The sequence below is a fragment of the Pseudoliparis swirei genome, chromosome 21 (genome assembly GCF_029220125.1).
Source record: "Pseudoliparis swirei isolate HS2019 ecotype Mariana Trench chromosome 21, NWPU_hadal_v1, whole genome shotgun sequence".
NCBI classification, from domain to species: domain Eukaryota; kingdom Metazoa; phylum Chordata; class Actinopteri; order Perciformes; family Liparidae; genus Pseudoliparis; species Pseudoliparis swirei.
The window spans coordinates 8,490,999-8,510,422 of NC_079408.1; the positions used below are offsets into that span (position 1 = coordinate 8,490,999).

General features: G+C 44.5%; 1 protein-coding gene across 5 annotated transcripts in view; it reads left to right on the forward strand.

The window, feature by feature from the left end:
- The window catches only part of LOC130211602 (ADAMTS-like protein 1), an 86,996-nt gene extending 67,603 nt beyond the window's left edge, over window positions 1-19,393 (forward strand). For 2 of the 5 annotated variants that reach the window (XM_056442453.1, XM_056442455.1), the window contains 20 exons: window positions 150-224; window positions 1,153-1,310; window positions 2,849-2,960; window positions 3,124-3,262; window positions 3,381-3,431; window positions 3,531-3,735; window positions 4,695-4,842; window positions 4,940-5,024; window positions 7,934-8,250; window positions 9,450-9,579; window positions 11,743-11,953; window positions 12,048-12,227; window positions 12,355-12,508; window positions 12,634-13,642; window positions 13,737-13,864; window positions 15,190-15,310; window positions 15,440-15,644; window positions 16,086-16,195; window positions 16,367-16,587; window positions 17,466-19,393. In XM_056442453.1, coding sequence (XP_056298428.1) covers window positions 150-224; window positions 1,153-1,310; window positions 2,849-2,960; window positions 3,124-3,262; window positions 3,381-3,431; window positions 3,531-3,735; window positions 4,695-4,842; window positions 4,940-5,024; window positions 7,934-8,250; window positions 9,450-9,579; window positions 11,743-11,953; window positions 12,048-12,227; window positions 12,355-12,508; window positions 12,634-13,642; window positions 13,737-13,864; window positions 15,190-15,310; window positions 15,440-15,644; window positions 16,086-16,195; window positions 16,367-16,587; window positions 17,466-17,575 — 3,869 coding nt within the window. In that variant the 3' untranslated portion in view covers window positions 17,576-19,393. Of the gene's footprint in view, window positions 1-149; window positions 225-1,152; window positions 1,311-2,848; window positions 2,961-3,123; window positions 3,263-3,380; window positions 3,432-3,530; window positions 3,740-4,694; window positions 4,843-4,939; window positions 5,029-7,933; window positions 8,251-9,449; window positions 9,580-11,742; window positions 11,954-12,047; window positions 12,228-12,354; window positions 12,509-12,633; window positions 13,643-13,736; window positions 13,865-15,189; window positions 15,311-15,439; window positions 15,645-16,085; window positions 16,196-16,366; window positions 16,588-17,465 lie in introns of those variants that run through there. The other 3 variants (XM_056442454.1, XR_008835106.1, XM_056442456.1) reach the window with 3 other exon arrangements.
- The last annotated feature ends 31 nt before the right edge of the window (window positions 19,394-19,424 follow it).

Genomic DNA, 19,424 nt, shown 5'->3' on the forward strand with positions numbered 1-19,424 from the left:
CACCTCCATCTGACTGCTGTTTCACCCTTGGGCGCTGTCTTGTATTTTCCAAGTCAAATCGGTCTGTGTTCTGATTGACTTTATTGCATTCCTATCAGTATTGATCGATACTGTATGCTATCTTCTTCTCTCCACCTGCCTCTCTCCAGCTGAGGACACAGTGGTCACCGTCCCCTATAAGAGTCGGCATGTGCGTCTAGTCCTGAAAGGCCCGGATCACTTGTGTAAGTCCTGGTAGGTCTAGGGTGCCCTTCCATCCAAAACAGTTGTACATGCTTTTATATTTGGCAGTGTTTTTTATTGCCAATACCTGCACATTAAACACAAGTATTCTGCATGTGCTCTAGGGAGTTGTTACTGCAGGTCTAGTTGTGTTTTTTAAGACTTGTGATTCAACGAAATAAAATTAACCTTTTTATTCTAAAATATATTACATTTGGATGCTCATAAAAGTAGCTTACGGCAGAATAAAAAGAGCTCCGCGAAGGTTTGAGGCTTCCAGTGAATCTCACCGATGTCAAAGTACCAGCATTAAACTCCCCGCTAGATCAAATCGATAAGAAAACAGTCCACCTCCCTTTACCAATCCTTTGCTCCGCGTTAAGTTTACAGATTGTTTCCAGAGCCAGGCCAAAAGAGCTTATTTTTCTCAATGGACAACTTTTTCATTAAATATTTCCCTCGTTCTTTTTGGCCAAGGGGCGCTTAAATTGTAGCCATCTGTCCACACGTGATGACGGCTGCAGATTACTGCTCGTTGCTGCGTTTCCCTGGTGTTTTTGTTTCAAAGTCCACGCTGACCCTGTCGGGCCAGGGTTGAAGTGAGGTCACACAGTGGGAGAGCCCGCTGAAGACCGACTTGATCCCCTGGAGCGGTGCCAAAGAGAGGGCCTGCAAACGCAGCAGCCGGTCCACGTTCTTTACGTGACTGGGTCTGACGGAACGGCTGTGGTAAATGAAAGTCGTCCTTTGAGTATCTCAACATTTTTAATCGCATCTTTTTTTATTTGTTGGAAAATGTAGGCAAGAAATTCTGACTTTCATTTATCACAGACATGTTTTGAATTGAATGATTCCTATACCTGCATATCTACATTGTGCCTGATGTGTCCATTGTGCCCTAGATATATTTATACTTTATTCCTTCTTTAGACGTGGAGAGTAAGACTCTACAAGGGGTGAAAGGTGAGCTCATCTTGGATAAATCAGGACAGTACCAGCTGGAGAATACCACCTTGGACTACCAGAAACTTTCAGATAAGGAGGTCCTGAGAATCACCGGCCCACTTGGAGCCGACTTCACAGTCAAAGTAAGAGCATAATGTATATATATCTATATATATATATATTATATATATACAGTATATATATATATATATAGATATATATACTGTATATATGCACCAGTCAATATTTTTATTCAGTTTCCTTTGTGTAATATAATGTATGACCCAACTCTTCAGTTTCCCTCAGCTTGAATATATGAAACTTGTATTTAATTCATAGTGGAATGTCGGACCTTGAAGAAGAATCTTAGATTTTAGACCTAACCCAACATAAATTCAGTTCATAAATACAGTTGTGGAGCGTAGATTTTGTGTGTCAGTGTGTGTGCCTACATTCTCAGACTAGACCCAGTGAGTGGACATTAAAAGTTATACGGGCCGCGGTCAGGGAAACGCCTGTGAAAACATCCCCCCTCATAAACAGTCAGGATCGGACAATAAATGAGAATTCAGGAGACAGAAATCTGAGAAGCTATAAATGCATAATTTTCTAATCTGTTACAAGGCAAACAGCCAATTCATATCGCAGCACTGGAAAAAGTTTGGACAAATGGAAAACCCCATTAAAAAAATTGCCAGACAGTCTCTCCACTGTAAACACGTGAATGTGAATGGGTGGCAGCGGAGTTTGACGTGTGTGTGCTGAAGGTGTGATCTGGCTTTGGGCATTTCTTCCACACGGTTGAGGCGTGATGTTGGAAGAAAAAAATTGGTGCTGAAATATACACCTAATAAAATGTCCTGAACAAAATACACAGACTAATAAACATGTGACAAATGGCCTAATTTCTATAGATGCAGTCCGTGTTCCCTTATGTTATCAAATAATAGTTTATCCTACTACAACCTGTGAATGTGCAATAACTGACATTTCAGGTTACTTAGGGTCAAATTCCTCCAATGTGTGTGTGTGCAAATGAACATCTCTCGTACCAATATATTACAATTCCAGCTGCAGCAGCTTTTCCCCCGGGTCTCTAGTCTTGACCCATTTTTATCCAAGAGAACTTTAAAATGATCTAGTTTTACCTGTAAATGATATTTGGTATTTAATATATCTGTATTAACTTCAGCATGGTCTGAGTTGTAATCAAGTAATTAATTTTCTTCCCTCCACCCTTGTATGTTAGCGATACAGAAACAACACCTTATCCGGTCTATATGAGCGTTATTTCTTTTGACACCTTGTTGACAAAAGTAATCTAAAATCTAAAATGATTACATCGGGACTAGTAATAATGATAATTTGCAAATAACTTTTGTCTGTTTCCTGATGCATATGGCAGCTGCATTGGCCACTAGGGGGCGGAAAGACTCCAAAACAAACACACACCAAACAGTCACTAGCTTGGCTGCAGTTCAGAAAGTGTTGTGTGTTAACAATGTATTATTTCCTCTGCGAGTAGAAACACAACGTGGGACTAACACTCGCCGATTTCGTGCACCCAATATGTCAAACTATTTCATCATCCTTTCGGCGTATTATGACAAAATGAAAGCCTGGCTGAATAGAAAAATAGTGAAAAGAGTCGGTGGTCTCACCATGAACACTGTTTCCGTAGGTGCAGTTTTCCAGCGGAGCAGACAGTGTGGTCCAGTACATCTATTACCAGCCCATCATCCACCGCTGGAGAGAGACCGACTTCTTCCCTTGCTCCGTCACGTGTGGTGGAGGTAAGCATGGAGTTGCAGTACGAAAAAAAGCTGCTCTCCTGTGGCAGATGAACGATAACATCTTTGATAAATGCTTCATATTGATTGAATGCACGACCAAATATTTTTTGCGAGATAATTTTTGTCACTTTTGGGGGCGACTGACCTTCTGTTGTGTCTGTAGGGTACCAGCTAACCTCAGCGGAGTGTTTTGACCTCAGGACTAGCCGGGTGGTTGTGGATCAGTATTGCCATTATTACCCAGAGAATGTCAAACCCAAACCCAAACTCCAGGAGTGCAACATGGAGCCCTGCCTCGCCAGGTAAGACACGCACCTTATTGAAAGCAACGAAACAATCCTCGCTCCGTGTTCATGGGGAGTCAACAGCAGCTTGTAGAATTCAAAATCCTCAATTTCCTTCATCGATTCCGCCTTTCAGTGACGGCTACAAGCAAATTATGCCCTACGACCTCTACCACCCCCTGCCCCGGTACGTACTCACAACTGGGAGGTGAAAAAGTGACGCATGGACACAAATACTAACATGTACCAGTCTCCACGAGTGACTTCATGACTTTTCTGATGTCAGATGGGAGAGCAGTCCGTGGACCGCCTGCTCCACCTCCTGCGGCGGGGGCATCCAGAGTCGCTCAGTCGCCTGCGTGGAGGAAGACATGCAGGGTGTCGTCACTCCCACCGAGGAATGGAAGTGCCTCTACTCCCCCAAGACGGCCATCCTGCAGCCCTGCAACACCTTTGACTGCCCCACCTGGCTGGCACAGGAGTGGTCACCCGTAGGTGCACTTTTTTAAAAATCTGACTTTTGGATATGTATCTTTTAGAGTAATTTTTGTCAAATATTTCTATTTCTACACCGTTTTAAGCCAATATATAGCCAGGTGCTGTAAAGCATCACACAAATAGACATGTTCAGAGAGTAATATAGATGTCTCTCTGTGTTCTCTAGCTGTTACTACTTGTATCGTAGTGATTGGTTCATTTGTCCTCTGAGTCTGTGAACCACGATACTGGGTCTTAATTAACCCGCGGAGTTGGAAGAAGTAAAAAGACGTGTGATTTTGCCGTCTCTTCGAGTATGCATCAGCTTTTTCAACTCGACATGAACACTCGCAGCTGCCTCAGTTAAAACACAACCTTACTGTGTGAGTCTGAGTAGCAGCGCTGACCTCAATTTGAGTGTCCTTCCCCACCCGTGCCCTTGAACACACCGTCCAAAATAAACACGGCTTTAATTAAAACCCCAAAGCACATATTCTGAAGCTCTTTCTTTGCCAAAAACATCCAGCTTATCGGGGTTCTGGATCATCTAACACTCAGTGGTGAGCTTACTCATTTGGCAGGGTTGCTGTTGCATTAACCATAAAAATCTCGAAGAACTTCCTCATGGGTTTTTTTTCCGGCCTCACGAGTTATACAGGCACAAGCAGAGGCCCAAGGAGTCAACTTTGTGGCCCTCTGAAAACCCGGTATGCTATTTACCTAGTGCATTCTTCCTTGTGAACTTGCCTTTTAAATGCTTGTTTTGGCAGCGGACACACAGAGTTCACTCCTGAGCAGAGAGCTGCAGGGATTTTTGGAAGGTCTCTTTCTTTACTTCCCCTGAGTCGAGGGCTTTCTGTCAAACACGAGCACAGAGATCTAACCGTCGGAGTAAGACGTAACACTCTATCCGTGTGTGAAGTTATTCAGTGATTTATAGACTCCGTCTCCTGAACTGTCCTGTCGCCACCAGTGCACGGTGACCTGTGGTCAGGGTCTGCGCTACAGGGTGGTGTTGTGCATCGACCACAGAGGGCTCCACGCTGGAGGTTGTAACCCCACCACCAAACCCCACATCAAAGAGGAGTGCCTGGTGACCGTGCCCTGTTATAAGTCCATAGGTGGGTCCAGATTGTTTTGTTTTTTTGTCATACGTACTGATTTCTGAAGTCAACTTTCTCTCGTGATGTTCAACCTTCGATGGGGATTCTTCTCTAGATACGCTCCCGGTGGAGGCGAAACCCGTGTGGCACAAGCAGGCCATAGAGCTGGAGGAGGAGATCAGCGTAACGGAGGAACCAACGTGAGTCCTATACACCCACATAAGCATGCATGCACACAAATAAAAAGGATATCTGTTGGACAACAGTGATGTAATATATCTATCGGCTGATTTCTTCTCCATTGAAAGCCGCAGGAACGGCAATTTAAATGGCATTATATGTAATTCTATGTTCATTTACTCTCCCTCTGGAATACACAGCTGCAATATAGAGTTGAATGTTCTGTTGAAACCATCACAGGCTTTGGGAATACCACGAGTGTGTTAAGAGGATGCAACTTCTAAAGCTGTAAATGTCTCTCAAGCTTCATAACCAAGAATATTAATTACTCTCACAACAACTGTTTTTACGACCCAGAGCTTAGAATTGACCTGGAGGTGAAACTGAAGCAACCAGGGCCTGGTGCTGCCATGACACCACCACCGTCCAGTGGCTGTGTTCATGTCAACGGCCATTTACAAGTCAAAATGTGCGGGTGTAGCCCCCCCCCCCCCACATTTTCTTCCCCTGGCCCTTTTCAAAACTATCCACCCGGTTGAGTTCACGTCTCTCTGAACACCTGGGTGTGCCACAGGACAGTTTCTGGTCACGGTGAGGTGAACGTTAGGCGTTTGGTGTTTTGCTCCAGGCAAGGTGCGCATCATCAGAACTAAGTGACGACGACGCCGTAGGAGGTTATGTAAGGTAAAAGGGAAGCTGAAGAAAAACATCTTTTTAGAAACCAGTGGACCGTTCAGTCACTGACTACAAGCATTACCTCAGCCAGCCTCAGATGTTCCAGATGTTCTTGTCCCACATATGAGTCGACTAATTAAGGCCGTCCTCTGAAGGTGGATGATGTTTTGGACCGGACCCAGTGTCTTGCATGACTTGTATTAGCGACCATGTTAGCCAGTTCATAACATCTGTTCCTGTGACTTATCTTTGAAGCGAGAGAGAGAGCGAGATGCCAAAGCATATGACTTTGCTCTGTTGAGAAAAAACACTTTCCTAAATATCTGTGTATAATATGCATTCATTCACTAGCCAACAACAATATCTGCCGAGCATATTGGGCCAGGTTACGGACGTGAACGGAAAGAGAGGATAATTCCAGTGTTGGACTTACTGCACCTACGTTGCCCCGAGCTGCCGCCGTGCAACCTTTTTAAAAGATGAAACTTGTATGTCCTTACCACCACGAGTAAAGGACATATTTCCACTGATTTAAGTGGTATGATTTTCGCATGGAGCTTTGACGGATATGACAAAAATGTGTTGTTGCCCTCCGTGAATGAAACCCCGGCTGTTTTCTGAACGGACAGATGTACTTTTTAACAACTCGTGAAGATAAACATTTCTGCGGGTTCGCTTGTTGACTTTGTTCCTCGTGTTCCAGGGCCGGACTGCCGGTGATTCATTTGTTTGTCCAAAACACGAGTCCGCGAGCGCTCGTAAAAAGAGCTGCGATCGTGAGCTCTTTATTGAGGCGTCGTATAAAACGGCAGGGTGCTCTCGTGTTGTGGTCAGGCTGCCACGAAGAGAGAATGCCGCACGTTTGTGCCGGCTGCCGCGTTAATGGACGCCCCAAGGAGACACTGATGATGAATGCGTAGTTTTATAAAAACCCAGAAAGTGGAGCGATCCAGAGGGATGGACTGCACGATGGTTGTCGATGTTCGCTTCACGGAGGTTAAAAACGAGAATCCTACCAAGTGTTTGGCCATTTTGAATAAACATAAAACATAAGAAATAGCTTCTTTTTTTACATTGAATACCTTACCATAAAAACGTAACACTTGAAGGGACTTAAACATTACGATATTCAGAGCATTGCCATGGCAGCAAACAACTTTTTGCTCTGTAAAGACATATTGAACACCGTTAGCCAATCTCCTCAACATGATTGCTATGAGAAATCCCTTTGCGGATTAAAATTGTTTTATATATTTAAATTCAATGGATTTGTAGTTAATGACGTAATGTATGATTTTTTTTCTCTTAAGATGAGCGATTGCGTCACCATTCGTACTGCAGTGGCGATTCTTAATGTCTGCTTGTCGGTAGCAATGATTTATGGGTTCAGTGCAAAACGAGACCGACACGGGCCACCTGGATGCACAACAAATGATTACACCATGACTGTTTCTGTGCTCCGATGCAAATACGGCTACTGCTGACTCCAGCCCTGAAGAGGACAGCAGCTGAATGCTGTGAACATTTGGGCTGCATCCAAACACTTTGTATTCATGGTCAGGTGCAATGGAGGTGCACCATGTTGTACAAATGCTGTAAAAAGTGACATTAGCATTTATGAGGGGCCGTAATGGTACGGGGTCGATGATCTTTCTAATCTGATCTGAACATCGTTGAATCCTCAGAACTACGTTTTTTATTTTGGCCAACCCAAAGATCAAAAGAGATTCAAACATCTGTCTGTCTTACGCTTTCTGCTTTTATTCATTATTCAACACTCTCCCAAAGCCATGGAGGGCTGACCGGTGAGTTTCTGGTCTCTAACGCTCACTCACCCTTGAATGGCCTTCAGGCATTCAGGAACGCCAAATGATCTACACGTATTTCCTTCTCTGGTCTATTTTTCTTTTAGGAGGAGGAAGGATGCACATGAAAGCCGTTTATTCAAGAACGACTGATTCATAATGCTTCACAGCTGTACAATTCTCCACAGCAGGAGAGGATTTCATAAATACTCTGTGGGTTCATGAATTTAGCAGCAAATGACAAAAATATGTAAAGAGAGAAGGAATGCGCGAAAAAAAACCTGTGACCTTCTATCTTAATATTTTCAAGTCAGCACCGCTGGTTTGGAAACGGTCCTTATCAAACACAAAATGTAACTGCCTTTCCAAGCCTTCTAGCACAGATATGCGAAGTAAACTAACTAAATACACAGCATGTTGCTTATCATTGCATTGCCTCTCTTCCCCAGCTTCATCCCCAGTCCCTGGCAGCCCTGCAGCAGGACGTGCGGCGCCGGGACCCAGCGGCGGGCCGTCAAGTGCCAGGTCCTGCTGTCCTTCTCTCAAACCGTTGCTGAGCTGCCGGATGACGAGTGCGAGGGGGTGAAACCTGCCACGAGTCAGCCCTGCTACCGCAGTCCCTGCTCTGGCGTTTTGGGCCAAGGAAAAGAGAGCAAAAACGAGGAAGAGGAGGAGGAGGAGGAGGAGGAGGAGACACCCGAAAGAGAGGAACTGCACGACTGGGAGTACGAGGGGTTTACGGAGTGCTCGGAGAGCTGTGGCGGAGGTATGGATCATTATTGCCCTTTTTAAAGAAATAGAATGAGACGGGAGAGGAATGCAAAGTTGACAACGTAACGCGATTCAGTCTGACACCGCGGCGGCAGCTCGGCGAGGCCGCACTCATGGGACTGAACAGCTGAGGCCGATGGGAATGTCTCTGGTTGTGCAGATATCTGGTCCAAAGGGTTGGACTAATTCAATTTGACCTGCTTTTGGAAAGTCACGCAAGGGGTCAACACATTTATCCGTAGGGGGGGGTCATGAATGTGAACGCCAAATTTCATAACTATTCACCCAATATGTATTGAGAAATTCCACTTAACGTGTCAACGGTGGCGCTGGAGGAAAAGTCAGTGGGATACACCCAGTGGGGACCACGAATGTCTATCTTCCATAAAACCCAGCACAGAATAGTATTTATTATATTAATAAAGCAAACACATGATATTGCTTCCAGCTGCTGTAAACCCTGAAGGCACACTGCACTCTGTCAGTGTCACTGAATGTGTCCCAGTGGCTGTATTAAACAGAAATGTCGCCGCAGTAACCAGTGACCTTCTGTAAGTGGATGACTAAAGCCATGCCAGTATGTGCTTTGAAGTGGAACTAATATAATATCACATGACAATGGGTGGTTTAACCCTGAAGGTCATACGTCACCGACTCTATATATATATAGATAGCTTTCCGAAACATGCAGCCAGCATTCATCGAGACCCTCTTTAATCTCCCCACCTCCACATCCGAGCCCGTGCGCCCGAATCGTGCGTCTGTGTGTTAACGTCTGCACACGTGCGCAAGTGTAACCTCATTTCTGCACATGGGCGTCGGCTTTTGTGAATGCGTGCGCTCACCCAAGCCCAACAAACTCCCATTCGGGGATGATTACAAAGCGCTATCAGATGTCCCGTACGCGCCCCGAGGGCCGCGCTCCTGTGGACCATCACTCCGCTGTGGCGTTTGATATCCGAGTTGCTCTTGCTGTGTCTGCTTGTGATATTCACTGATCCGTCGTACGCGGGGGTGATAATATGGAAGAGATGCTTAACAAGAACATCATGTGTTTGCATTCTTAGCATTCTTTCAGATACAGCGAGTATATTAAAATATAAAAGCACTTGTGATTGGAAGCCTGCGTATTCGGTGCTTCTTTCCTTGTTCTTTCAACATGGCTTGTGATTGCTTGCTGCTGCCTCGTCCCAGGTGTGCAGGAGGCTGTGGTCATCTGCCTGAACAAGCAGACCAGGGAGGCAGCGGACCAGAGCATGTGTGTGAGCTCCCGTCGGCCTCCGCAACTCCTGCAGGACTGCAAAACTCAGCCCTGCCCCCCCAGGTACAGTAAAGCACAGAGCCACTGGACATCCTTATCATACAGACATGAACATTAAAATAGACTTGATTGATGGATGCAGTAAAAATGAAGAGGAATTGTGTTTAGGGAAAGAAGATGGGCTGCATTCAAGAAGAAAATATTAATTAAAAACAGGACTGAAATCTGGCTCCGCCAATGATTAGTTTGCCAAGACTGTAACCCAGCAAACGATGCAATAAACAGGGCTGGGACATTAATGTCCCATTTTCCAGAGCTCTGATGCATCCCTGGCTTCGACACCTGGAACTGCTTAACTTTCAGTCCATCAAAAAACACACAGAGTTGAATCAATTAATCTTTACTAATCTCTGGTTGTGTTCAGAACGAAACAAATCCTTCTAATCCACAACATTATCCGTCTCAGTTTAAATCACTTGGCTCCGAGTACTACTGAGGCAGAATGACAGCGATGGATGGTCGTATCATTGAGAGCAGGAAATGAAGCCGGGGACAGCTTGAGCAACCTGCTCAGAATCAGGCACAAAATGAAAAATACGGCTGACATGTGAAAAGGTTTTTTATCCCCTGGTTGTTTTACCTCATTTAGGATGCCTCTGCGGCTGTAGTTAGTATCTACTTCAACCAAAAACTTCTACTTTATGTACAAGAAATGATCTCTCATGCTCATACGCCAAAGTGACAAATGTGCCCAACGCTGATGTTAATCTGCTCAATACATTATGTAATATGTTGTATTCAAAGTTGACCTATAGCCTTAAATGATGCATGAAGTGTCCTCTGGGGACAACGTACTGTACATACATCCTTGCTAAATTTCAATTTTGAAAGTATTGAAATGCAACTATGATGTTAATGCTCAATACGTAGTCAGTTGTCACAGCATGATGATTTAATAATGAATGTAGTTGGGGCTTAAATCTAGTTTTTTTAGTTTATCCAACTGTCATTGAATTAAAAATACTGTGGACAAACAATGAGCACACAAATTTCCCCAAATGCCTGAAAGGTCAAACAGCATAGAGGCCTGATGTTTGATATAACTGTGCATAGCGGCGAGTGGATCGTGCGGTAGGCCACGCGTTTGAAGTTAACACCGTGCGCAGTGTCGGGGTTCCACCACTCGCTCTTGTCAGAAAACCCGGAGGCTTGCAGCCTGCCCTTGTCTGTTTTTCCAGGTCTTGAGTCTTGTTTTCAGGCACAACAAACGCTATATTGGACTTGTTTCCTTTGGCCCTTTGCTCCCTCCCTGAGGCCTCCTCACCCTCACATATTAAGCTACACTCTTTGGATTCTGTTCCCTCAGAAGGGGAACGGCCATAGGATTTGGCTTTGAGTCTCGTCCCGGTCCAGAAACAAGCTTCATTTCCAATTCGCCTCAGCCCCTGGACCCTTGAGTAAATATGAATAGCTTAAAAAAAAAAAACACCTAACTTGTCAAGCAAGAAGTGAAATCGCTGCCATCTTGTCAAAGCCAAAGGTTTTAGATGCCTTTTAAAGGCCGAGCAATGACTTGGACACATTACACATCGTTTTTCAAGGTTATAATAAAAGTGCTCTGAAAACTTTGACGCTGGATTCATTGCCCAGTGTGCAATTGTGTTGGACAACAACATTAATATTGATACACGGGGGTCATTTGAAAAATACTTGTGAAGAAGTTACGCCAAAGGGATTATATATCTCCAATATCACTAGATTCAGTGAGAGATTGAATGTTCCTTTGCCAGGATCTTATCCCATGAATCACCCTTTTCGTTTTCACTCGTATTCACTTTCATGAATTTAACTTTCATGAATTTACACATTCATAAGTCTGCAAGAGTGTCCTCTCGTGGGATCAAGTAAAAACACCAAGCACTCTGACTGAACTCCTCCTGACTGCACTCCTGTATAGATTGGATAATGGGGCTACGTATGTACACAAACCATAATGTATGGTGATTAATCTGGAACCGCAAAGGTTCGGAGTTGAAACAAATGAAAAAAAGCAACCTTTTGTTATGCTTTCTGTTCAAACTCAAAATGTACAAATGTGTAGTGAACTATCAAAATGGGTGAACATCACAACAGACAAAGTAACCTGATAGCCAGCTGGTCCAAGTCAACGTCACAGATCGTTTACCGTGACATTCAGGAACTTGATGATAAACATTTTATTCACAGATGGGAAACGGGGAAGTGGAGTTCATGCTCCGCCACCTGTGGAGTGGGTCTGATGATCCGCACTGTGGCATGCACTCACCGGCCTTCTCGGGACAGCAACCGTACCGAGGTTTTGAGGGATGAAGACTGTCAGAGTCCCAAGCCGAGCCCCGTCCAAGCCTGCAACCGCTTTGACTGCCCTCCGATGTGGGACGCACGTGACTGGGGACAGGTAGAGGATCGCGCTCAGGAAGTTCACCAGCGTAAATGCTTGGCCAAGCACATTCTGCTCATGTGACCCCCCTGGCACCTCTGTGTTTACGTAGTGCTCCCAGAGCTGTGGTGGTGGATTCCAAAGGCGGCAGGTCCTGTGCAAACAGCGGTTGGCAGATGGCAGCATCCTGGAGCTGCCTGACACCTTTTGCCCTTCCAAGAGTCCCGCAAACCATCAGCCCTGTGCCAAGCCCGAGTGCCCTCCTCAATGGGTAACAACTGACTGGACCCAGGTAGGCTTTTCCCCAAGGCACCAACCTACCTTTAAAGTTTTTGAAAATCTATAATGCTATAGGCTATGTACATTATTAAAGGGTCTGCTCATTTTCATGTCTTATAATATCATGAATTTCTCACCAGTGTTCAGTGACTTGTGGAAATGGAATTCAAAGACTACAGGCTGTCTGCAGAAAACAAAGGGAAGATGGAGGACAGTGGACTGTAGACTCTGAGAATTGCTCCCTGATAGCCCGGCCCACCAGAATCCGGCCATGCTCCCTCAGGCTCTGTGACAGTAAGAGACCCTCCGACTGGCTTTATTTCATCCATTTGTACCCATTTATTGTTTGCAGCTAAAAGCACGGAAATACATAGACAATAATTCTATTGTTCACTTCTCAACTGTTATTTTCAACACAGACTATGTCAAGCCCAATCCTACCATACTGGCTCAGAGAAAGGTGTACATCCAGTGGAGGAAGGGCAAAAAGTTACAGTTGGTAGTTGGAGGCTATGCCTACCTGCTGCCCTGGACAACTGTGGTCCTTCGCTGCCCAACCCGCCACTTCCGCAAGGGCCACATCCAATGGTTTAAGGACGGAAAGCCTTTGGTCCCCCTCCCACACCTCTCCATAACGTCCCCAGGATACGTAAAGATTCAGCAGCTTCGTGCGTCTGATGCCGGGATATACACGTGTATCGCAGGTCAGGCGCGAGAACATGTTGTCCTCCAGATCATTGGCAGCAAGCAGAAACTCTCAGCCCCAGAGTCGTGGCTCCTGGCAGGTGGTCAACAGAAGGCTGGGCAGCCCGACGCGGCCTCAACTGCGGCGAGATCCCCGGAGCTACCCATCGCTCTCAACCATTACGACAACATTGTTGAGCGTTTGCTCAAACTCAAAGGCTCCCTCCGAAGTGAAAAAGACATTGCCGATAAAATACACTCCAGTGAAAAGAACAGGTCTACCCTGGAGGATGATCGAGCAAGTTCAGAACGTTCTAGCCTGTCCGTACTTATCGCCGATACCCACAGGCTAGATGAGATCCGGACGAGCCTCTCTGAAGGCCTCGGAGGGCCATCGGAGGAACAACTCATCGGACAGCTGCTCAGTGAGCTCAGTGCGACACAAGGTGAAACCAACGAGTCTACTCTTCATCCCCCGGAAAGTACAGAATCCTCCACGCAAGGGCCCCTCCTTTATAAACCAAACATCAACGTCCACGCGTCCAGGGCAAGAAGCCCGGTGATCATCCAACGCACCAGAAAGCTTGGAGTGGAACCGTCGTCTGACATGATAGTTCATGTGGGAGTGCCAGTTGTGCTGCAGAAACCCATCGCTAGTCTGGAGCTGAGGTGCGAGGCACTGGGGAACCCGGAACCGACCTCGACGTGGACAAAGAATGGGAAACAGTTGCATTACAACAGCAGGTAAGAACTCCTCTTCAATATGATCTTTGCGCAAACGGCATCAACAAAACTGCAGGTCGCTGACTCAGTGGTTGCGTTGTCTTTGTGTTGGCAGATTAAGCCTGTTGTTTACCGGATCCCTGAGGATCCGGTCTCCAAGCGAGGCGGATGAGGGTCTGTACACGTGCACTGCCAGGAACCGTCTTGGATCCACGTCTCTTTCATCTTGGCTACAGGTTACAGGTAAGATCCAAGAAGGCTGCATCTTGCTGCAAGAATATTTGAATAATGATTGTTCAAACACTCAGAAATTTATTTGAAGTTGTAGTACAAGGGTTTTGAAACTATAATGTATATGAATATGTAATGAAGCACAATACATCTAGAACTTTCCTTACGGGTTAGAAACTAGAGAAATATCATCTTTGATGTAAATATTATTCTCATTTTAAATTCAATATTCTTGGAAATATGTTAATTTGCTTTTTTCGTTGAGAGTCAGTATTAACCTTATGTCAAATTGAGTAATTCCTAATAGACTCTCATGTAGTCCAGTTTACACTTGTATGTGTTGTTCCTTTGTGGTCCAGGCTTTAGGATTCTGGGAAACAGTTATTTTGACTGAGAAACGCACACACGGGCATAGCCACAGACAGAGTAAGCCTTTACATACCCTGGTGGCTCATTGGTGAGTCATCGATGGGAATATCTGAAGCGTGCCACAACTCGGGTCGTCTCCGAGCGACGCATGATCAGCCGTGACCTCGCTGTGCTTTCTCCTGCCGGGTTTCCTGATGCTACGGCACTTTTCCTTCCCATATGACAACAATTAGAGGTTCCAGGCAATGTTTCAGAGAAGATTAAGTGGGTGCACCTCATTCACCTAATCTGTACGGAGGATAAAGGGCTTAAAAGTGATGAAAAATGTCCAAATGGCATTTGGTCATATTTTGTATTCAACTCAGTTTAAGGTTGTGTCTAATGGATACACTTCAGACATCTTAATGCAAGCCCAAATACCGTGAATGCCTTTACAGGGTAATTGAACTTGAAAATATTATTCTTTCTCAGGTTCTTGGAAAGTGCAGGATTATTTTCTGAGTGCCCTCAGTAGAATACAGATGACAAAAACAGAGATTTATGCATCTTGTATAATGCAATACTTTTGTGAATCATAACATATCAGGCATTAAATTAAGTCAGCGTTTCCCACAGGATTTTGTGAGTCTGTGGTTGGTGGACTCGGTACTCTTCTCGGGGGCTCCGCCGCCGAAAGCTGAAGCCCAATGCCACCACATTATTATGATTAATGAGAAGTACTCTTTATCGTCTGTTTGACTCTAAACAGGACCTAGATTTACCAAATGAGCGTCATGCTGTATTGAAGAAGAACAATTTAGACCAAAAACTAAAGTTGTAAATCAAGTGAGAAGTAGGTTCATATTCTCTGCTTTAAAATCCTCACACAATAACAGAGAGGACGATGTTACTATCATCAGGAATACACGGTACAGTCTGCTTTCTGCAATATCCACAATAATATTGTTTTTTATTTAAACTGTCTTTAGGTGGCAAAGGAAGAAACTGTGTCCACGGTAACGGGATGGGAGCAATTGGCCCTTTTTGTTCTGAGAGGATTAACAGCAGCCAGTCAGCCGAGCTGTGCCATGGACAAGCCTGCCCCCTCAGGTATCTTGCTACTACTACATGTTTGACTTCTCAACACGGACACATTGTTGTGCTTAAGGACTTCTGGGTTCCAAAAGTATTAATACTTTAAAAATGATTGTCTCACCTTTCCTCTTCGGTTTGGATTAGGTGGCGAATGGATCCCTGGTCTCCATGCTCCGCCAACTGTGGAGGTGGGTCCCAGACCAGGAGGGTCCGCTGCATGAAGGGTCTTGAGGGCAGATCAAGAGAGGTGGAGAGCAAGCACTGCCTCGGCACAGGGAGAAGACCCTCCACCACCCGGCTGTGCAACCTACTGCCCTGTGCCAGATGGGCCACCACCCACTGGGGCGCAGTGAGTCTCCTTACATTGACCTCAAACACATCACGACACGTAGACATGGACTCTGTCAAGGCTGTTTATTTGGGCCAAACACAATCTACCTCACACACTGTGTGTAGGTTGTCACATGCAGAATAACTCACACTTGTTTGTTTTCCAAACTCTTTTAGGGGGGGAGGCCCCCTGATAATCCTTCCTTATTTGTTAGAAACCACATATTTGTATTCACTCTTTCTCAAGTATATTTCTGAGAATTTCCCAGTCTTCCATAATATCTTTTTAAGATTACAAAATGTTATTCAATCTTTTGACAAAGCCACGTGGTTTAGATTTAAACCTCTCATTGAGAGTGGACAGGCTTGAATAAGCCAAAACCACAAGAGCATATAGAAGTTACTGGCAGGAAAGTATTTTCAAACTAAAAGCTCAATTTGCTTGTAATTGCTCTTTTAGTGTCACGGTCAATGCGTGGGTCCCAGTGTGGCCACACAGCAACGACATGTTTACTGTCAAGACACCAATGCCACCAAAGCCCCCTCCAGGATGTGCAGCGGACTCCAGAGGTGAATATGGATATCATAAAGTGTACTGCAAATCAATAGTTGACATATGATGTTGGTACACCACAAAGGACACTGATGCCACATGCGTCAGTGAAAGAGACTCTCACACAGAGAAAAGGCTCTCCATGTTGTCAGAAACACTCTGGTGTGTGTGTGTGTGTGTGTGTGTAGGCCCAGTTCCCTGAGGAACTGCTCCACAGAGGCCTGTGCCCTTCACTGGCACATCGGGCCGTGGACGCAGTGCACCGCCACCTGTGGGCGCCACGGTTTCCAGTCGCGCCAGGTCACCTGTGCGCACCGGCAAACTGGAAAAGCCGCACGTGAACGTCACTGCATGTGGAGGCCCCGCCCTCCCAGCTGGCAGCGATGCAATCTGTCGTCCTGTGGAAGAGGTGAGAAGAAAATAAGCGCTGATGGCAAAATGCGGTTCCTTAATTGGGCTCACATCTTCATGATAAAACGACCCTGACTTATATTTCTGTTGTATTCAATATGGTTTAACTGCAAATGTTGGTGATTAACTTCGAAGGATAACTTCAGTACAGTACTATCTGGCTGCCGTCAGCCGATGTACTGATCCCATTGAGGGCATGATTCTGAGGTCTGCTGCTTCATCAAGGTTTTGTGACGTCTGTCAAATCTCACCAACCTTTTCTGTATTTGGTTGACGGAAGATTCGGAAGTTGGCATCTTGAATCCGCGTCATATTTAGTTTAGTTTATTTAGTTTATTTTATTAAGGATCCCCATTAGTCTCCACCGTAGTGGAGACCATTCTTCCTGGGGTCCAGGCAAAAAACATTACAATACAATACAAATACATAAAATGCAGTACAGCATGATAAATTTTCACAAAAACACTTAGACTTAGAAAACAACATTTACATTAAAAGTAAAATAATAATACCTAAATACCTTAAATACCTAATATAATAACCTAATCTACTATAATTTCCTTTCCGATTATTGCTGCCTTAAGTTTCCTTTTGAAATCACATTTATTTCTTGTTAGAGTCACATATGAGGGGAGCACATTCCAGTATGCAATGGCTCTGTACATTACTGATTTCTTTAGTGCATTAGTTCTTGGTAGAGGAGAAGTAAAGTGACCATTTAGTGCCTGTCTGGTATTATAAGCATGTCTCTCATTTGCAGGTGATAGCTGTAAAGACAGACTGACAGGTTTCTGTCATATAACGCCGCACGGCTGGATACTTGCCGGGGTGTCTGCCTGAGCATGTGTCGTAAACCGTAACGTCTGTGTGCTCCAGCAGGAGAGTGCCGGGACAGCACGAGGTACTGCGAGAAGGTTCGACAGCTGGAGCTTTGTCCGCTGCCCCAGTTTAAGAGCCGCTGCTGTCACTCCTGCCGAAACACCTGAGGCGGGGGAAACGAGACGAGGGCCGCGCACCACCTGGAGAGGTCGGTCGGGTGGAGAAGCTCCGACAGCCAACAGAGACTAGAAAGCTCCACGCCCCATACGTTCACCCACAACTGTCGCCAACGATCAGCCTCGCATGGGGACTCCTGAGTGTGAAGGAATGCTTGGATTGTGATCTACTTCCCTCACTGTAATCATGTGCGGGTTTCAATTTGAAAGTTTCGAGCGGAGTGACGGATCTGTTGATGAAAGCTTCGCTTTTTTACTTCTTCGGAAGAGTATTGTCATGGAGATTTCCTCAATTGTGCAAATGTTACGCAAGATATATTTCCATTCTGATTGATAAAGACTTGTGGTGACTGTGCAGTTCCATAAAGGGGAACTCATAAAGGACGACCCATCCACATGTAAGATATCTGTAGTGTAGTTTGAGGTTCCTTTTCTTTTTTAAAGAATGGAACAACGATGCTGCACCGCAATCTTTCTGTTGTAGCACCATCACTTCATCTCCAAAATAGGATGCATATTGTCAAGCAATCTAGCTTTCAATACACAAATATACAATAAAAATACTGTTGTTTTTTTCCAATGATTGACTTCACACCCAGGGATTCTGGGTAGAGCCCTGAGCTCTTTATAACCACTGGATAGTTGTGTGTTTCTCCTTTAATGCGATGGCCTCCATAACAGGGTTGATAAATAGTTATGATGCTAATTTAGCATTTAGACATATGGTTGAAATAATTTATAGAATTTATATGCAGCACAATGCTGCATATAAATTGGAAATGGCAAAAAGCCTAATAATTGATACATAATATGCAATAAATTTAGTATCAGCCACATGGTTAAATAGATCGTGATCTTTGCTATTATTTTTGGGTAGTTTAGCACGTAACGCCTGGTCAAGTCATTCGAAGAGGAAAGGAATTAGGATTGCAGGCGCAGTCACGGCATTTTTGGTGCAATAAAAAGTAGGACATGATAAAGATGTATCTTGCATGGGTTGCACTATGGAGGTGTATGACAGTAGCAAGTCAATTTTTGGAAAAAAAGACTTATTTTGCACTCAACTCATCCAAGTCTTTGTTAAGAACATGGCTTGTAGAGTTTTCGTTTCTTTAGTATGTAAAGTTTCATTGTTTATATCTTTTGTTTTTGTGATTTTGTCATTTCTTGGAAAAATATTTGTTCAAATACCCCTTTAACCACTTTAGTGACGTTTAAACACAAGCAGAGCGTATCTGTCCCTCTTCACTAAATGATATCTTAGCTTTAGTGTGACATTTTGGGAGAAAAGTCTTCTCCCTTCGACAGATGTTAGTGTCAGTGGAACTTCAAACATGTAAATATGAACTCTGTTACATTTGGATATTGGTTAAAACGGTAGGGAACTTTTTAAAGAGCATCATACCATACGTGTTCCAGAGAGGCAGGGTTTGCACTTTTGACATTGTGTTGAATATGAGTCGCACAATGTTTCATCATCAGGTGCAACACAAGCTGCCTTAGCAGATCACGTGGCCTTTCTAGGTGTGATCTTTTGACTTTGTCAAAGGAAAACATCATTAACATATTACCAATGCTCTTAAGTTATGTAGATATTTGTTTTGTCCTTTCAACTATTTATTTTATGTGTGTTCTTGTGCATAGTTTTGTAAATAAATACAGGGGTGGGTTTCAAGTATTCATTTCCCTCAAGGTTTTGTTGGTATTTGATGTGCATGCAATGGGGACCCTCTGCTGGTAAACTGATGTGTTGCTTTCTGCTCATGCCTGGTGTATTATTAAATAAAACCAAATACATTCCTTTTATAATCTGTTGTGGTTTTGAATGCAGTGTCTTGTG